Source organism: Penaeus vannamei, chromosome 14 (genome assembly GCF_042767895.1).
Source record: "Penaeus vannamei isolate JL-2024 chromosome 14, ASM4276789v1, whole genome shotgun sequence".
NCBI classification, from domain to species: Eukaryota; Metazoa; Arthropoda; class Malacostraca; order Decapoda; family Penaeidae; genus Penaeus; species Penaeus vannamei.
In genome coordinates, this window is record NC_091562.1 from 42219113 (window position 1) to 42224112 (window position 5000).

At 51.9% G+C, this 5000-nt stretch overlaps 2 protein-coding genes across 10 annotated transcripts in view; one reads left to right on the forward strand and one right to left on the reverse strand.

Moving 5' to 3' along the window:
• Positions 1-903, forward strand: part of LOC138863993 (uncharacterized) — a 1558-nt gene extending 655 nt beyond the window's left edge. The window contains exon 2 of the mRNA XM_070129524.1: positions 490-903. Within this exon, the coding sequence (XP_069985625.1) occupies positions 490-903 (414 nt within the window). The remainder of the gene's footprint in view (positions 1-489) is intronic.
• The window catches only part of LOC113824540 (uncharacterized protein CG43867), an 864266-nt gene that overhangs the window by 568141 nt on the left and 291125 nt on the right, over positions 1-5000 (reverse strand). The window lies entirely within an intron of this gene.

A 5000-nucleotide genomic window follows, 5' to 3' on the forward strand; every position in this document is an offset into this window, starting at 1 on the left:
CCTCTGTTCCTCCTTCTCTCCCTCCCTACCTTCCTCTGTTCATCTCTCCCTCCTTTCCTTTCTCGTTCCATCCCTTCCTCTGTCCTTGTCTCCTTCCCTCCCTTCCTCTGTCCTTCTCTTCCTCCTTTCCTTTCTCATTCCCTCCCTTCCTCTGTCCTTCTCTTCCTCCTTTCCTTTCTCATTCCCTCCCTTCCTCTGTCCTTCTCTTCCTCCTTTCCTTTCTCATTCCCTCCCTTTCTCTGTCCTTCTCTTCCTCCTTTCCTTTCTCATTCCCTCCCTTCCTCTGTTTCTTCTTCTCTCCCTCCCTTCCTTCCTCTCTCTCTCACTCTTTTCCTTCCTTCCTTCCCTCCTCCCTCTTTCCCTCACTCACTCACTCATTCCCTATATACATACATACACACACACAAATAATAAAAAATAAATCAATTAAAGAAAGAGAGAAAAAAAAAATGATCCAGAGATAAACATTTTCACTAAGATCCCCATCAGGGCACCACCACCCAACCCCCAACCCCCCAAGCCCCATGCCCCATGCCCCAACCCCCTAACCCCAATCCCCAACCCCCAATCCCCAATCCCCAAGCCCAAACCCCCAATCCCCAACCCCCCAACCCCCAAGCCCCCAATCCCCAATCCCCAACTCCCCCAACCCCCCAAAACCCCAAGCCCCAACCCTCCAATCCCATGCCCCAAGTCCCAACCCCAACCCTCCAACCCCCCAAGCCCCAACCCTCACCCCTGACCCCAAGCCCCAACCCTCCAACCCAAGCCCCAAGCCCCAATCCCCAATCCCCAAGCCACTCATCACATCCCGAATCCGACGACCAAGTGTCTTTTAAAAGCTACAAAGTAATCCCAGGAATCCGTCGCCGAGAAACAAAGGAACAGACAATTGTGATTTAATGAGAGGCGATTTAAAGGATGTTTCTTGGACAAAGAGAAGGATGAGAGGAGTAAAAGGAGAGGGATAAAAGAAGGATGATCAGAGAGGGATAAAAGAAAGAAAGAGATGGATAAAAGAAGGGAAAATGAGATAAAAGGAGGATAAAGAGAGAGATAAAAGAGGGAGACAAAAAAAGAAAAGAAAAGAAAGTGATCTCGCAAGCAAATAGAGAGAAAAAAATGAAAAAGACGAGGGAAGATATTAAAAAAGAGAGAAAAAACGGATAAAAAGGAGAGAGAAAGCACTGAGGGAAAGACGGAAATGACAGAAACAGGAAGTAAGTACAAATAAATATGAACAAAACGAAAAAAGGAAGAAAAAAAAATGTATTGTATCAAACACACTGCTATCCGCATACACCATATATATTATAAAAGGAAGGTTACTAAAAATAAGAAAATAGGGAAAACAATAAGAAAATATGGAAAAATAATAAAATGAAAAAAAGGAAAACAGAAAAATAATAATCGTAAAGAAATAAGAAAACATGGAAAACCATAAGAAAACAAGAAAAAAACAAGGACATATAAAAAAGGAAAAAATAAGAAAACAAGGAAAAAATAAGCCACCAAGGGGAAAAATAAGAAAAGGAAAAAAAATCTTGGTATACATCTTCATCAACAATCCTCTTACAATACCGACTGGTAGCCTGGTGTAAATACCGTTACACCAACAAACAAAACTTGACAAAAGGCCCATTAACTCACCATCAATCACCCAACCACGCCCTCAAACGGAAAAACCTACACGAGACACTAACCCAAAACGCCAAAGCAATCATCGTGTTTTATCATAATTTTCCCTCTTCTCACATCTCTCACTTCCTTCCTTCCGGGCCCTCCCACACCCCGACCACCCACACCCCACCAGCCCCTTGACCACACTGCGCTCCAGCCCCCCACACCGCCCAGCCTTCCAACACCGCCACCCCACACCCCCCAGCGCCCACCCCTCACCACACCCCCACCACCCACCCCTCTCCCACACACCCCACACCACCACCGCCCACCCCTCCCAGCCCCCCACCGCCCACACCCCCACACCCACCACCACCGCCCCCAAACCGCCCAGCCCCCAAGCAGGTAGGCCTAAGAAAAGCAGACTGGCGAGGAACAGAGCCGCGCCCTGAGGACCTCCGCAAACAAACCGAAGGGGGGGGCGGGGCAGTCAAACACGACGCCGACGACTGACCTCTTGACCTCTCCTGGCTCCTGGGTCGTCCGCAAGCCCTCGCTCGACACGCACATACGCCCACGGATATACGCTCGTGGATACACAGGCACATACGCACACGCTTACACACACGCATGGACACACAGACGAACAGACATATACGACCACGCAAATGTGCACATACACATACGCACACGCATGGATACACAGACACATGCACAGACGAACAAGCATATGCGCTCACGCACATGTGCACATAAACATATGCACACGGGTAGACACATATACATACGACCACACGCATGAACACACAGACACATATGCACACACAGGCGAACAGAAACATACGCTCACGCACATGTGCACATACACATACGCCCACGCACATGTGCACATACACATACGCCCACGCACATGTGCACATACACATACGCCCACGCACATGTGCCCATACACATACGCCCACGTACATGTGCAAATACACATACGCCCACGCACATACATACACACATGCCCACGTACAGAAGCACACAGAACAGACACAAACGCCCTCGCCAATACACACAGACGTCCATCTTTCCTTTCACTTGATCCGCACGTACTGGGCCTCTGAGTGACAGCTCGCCTGCATTTGTTTATACTTTACGTCTCTCTGCAACTGTCTCTAATTGGCTGCCTGTCTCTCTCGCTCTCTCTTTCTCCTTTTCCCCTCCTCTCTGTCTCTCTGTCTCTCTCAATCTCTCCTTATCACCCCGTCTTTCTCACTCTCTCTCTTTCTTTCTCTCTCTTTCTCACTCTCTTTCTTTCTTTCATTCTCTCTCTCTCTCTCTCTCTCTCTCTCTCTCTCTCTCTCTCTCTCTCTCTCTCTCTCTCTCTCTCTCTCTCTCTCTCTCTCTCTCTCTCTCTCTCTCTCTCTTTGTGTGTGTGTGTCTCCTCTCTCTCTCTCTCTCTCTCTCTCCTCTCTCTCTCTTTGTGTGTGTGTGTGTCTCCTCTCTCTCTCTCTCTCTCTCTCTCTCTCTCTCTCTCTGCTCTCTCATCTCTCTCTCTCTCTCTCTCTCTCTCTCTCTCTTTGTGTGTGTGTGTGTCTCCTCTCTCTCTCTCTCTCTCTCTCTCTCTCTCTCTCTCTCTCTCTCTCTCTCTCTCTCTCTCTCTTTCTCCCTTCTACCCCCCATCTATCTATCTATCTATCTCTTTATCTCTCTCTCTCCACCTCTCTCTCTCTCCCTCTTCTTTCCTTTCCTTCCTTTTCTTCCTCTCTCCCCTTCCCTCATTCTTCCCTCCCTCCTCTCTCCTCCTCCTCCCTCGCCTCGCTCTCTGAAACATAAACACTCACCCATCGACACGCACAAACACACACACACACACAAGGACTGCGCTCTCTCTCTCTCTCTCTCTCTCTCTCTCTCTCTCTCTCTCTCTCTCTCTCTCTCTCTCTCTCTCTCTCTCTCTCTCTCTCTCTCTCTCTCTCTCTTTCCCTCCCTCCCTCCTTCCCTCTCCTTCCCCCCTCTCTCTCTCTCTCTCTCTCTCTCTCTCTCTCTCTCTCTCTCTCTCTCTCTCTCTCTCTCTCTCTCTCTCTCTCTCTCTCTCTCTCTCTCTCCCTCCTCCCTCCCTCCCTCCCTCTATCTCTCTCTCTCTAAAAAGAAAAAAAAAAAAGAAAAAAATCCCCTTTAAGCCAAGCCACAAGGAAACATTAACAGCAACGTGAGTCCTTTCCCCTCACCCCCCTCACTCCCCTCACTCATCCGCATGAATGACAGCCTCCAGCCCTCATGCCCCCTCCCCCTCCCCCTCAACTAACCTCTCCCCTACCTCCTCCCCCAATCCCTCCCTCCTCCTCCTGTCCCAGATACCCTTCCCTCTTACTCATTCCCCTCCTCCCTTCCCCACTCCCTCCTCTATCACAAATACCCACTCTCTTATAATTATTATTATTTTTCTTTTTCTTCTTTTTCCTCCTTCTCCTGTCCCTGATCTTCTACCTCCCCCACTCTTCCCTCCCCCTTCCTCCTCCTCCTCCTCCCTCAGCTCCCTTCCTCCTCTTCCCACTACCTCTCTCCTCTTCCTCCCACACTTCTTCGCTCCACCTCCTCCCTCATTCCTCTCCCTCTTCCTCCTCACCATTTCCCTCCCTCTTCCTCCTCCCCCACTCTCTCCCTCTCCCCTCCTCCTACTCCCTCACTCCCCTCCCTCTTCCTCCTCCCTCACTCTCTCTTCTTCCTCCCTCCTCCTCCCTCTCACTCCCCCTCCTCCCTCCCTCACCCCCTTCCTCCTCCCTCCCTCACCAACTCCCTCTTCCTCCTCCTCATCCTCCTCCTCCTCCTCCCACACCCACTCATCCTCCCTCCCTCTTCCCCCTCCTCCTCCTCCCTCCCTCACCTCCCTCCTCACTCCTCCCCCCACTCCCCTCCCTCTCCCTCCTCCTCCTCCCTCACTCCCTCCCTCCTCCCTCCTCCTCCTCCTCCCTCCCACCCACTCCCTCCCTTCCTCCTCCTCCTCCTCCTCCTCCTCCTCCTCCTCCTCCCTCCCTCCCTCCCTCCTCCCTCACCAACTCCCTCTTCCTCCTCCCTCCTCCCTCCCTTCCTCCTCCCACCCCACTCATCCTCCCTCCCTCTTCCCCCTCCTCCTCCTCCCTCACCTCCTCCTCCTCCTCCCCCCACTCCCCTCCCTCTCCCCTCCTCCTCCCTCCACTCCCTCCCTCCTCCTCCTCCTCCTCCTCTCTTCCCCCCTCCTCTTCACTCCCCCCTACTTTCTCCTCAATCCCTCCCTCTTCCCTACTCCACACCCCAAATCCCCTCCCTCCCTCCTCCTCCTCCTACCTCTCCACCACCCACTCCCTCCTCCTCCTCCTCCTCCCTCACCAACTCCCTCCCTCTTCCCCCTCCTC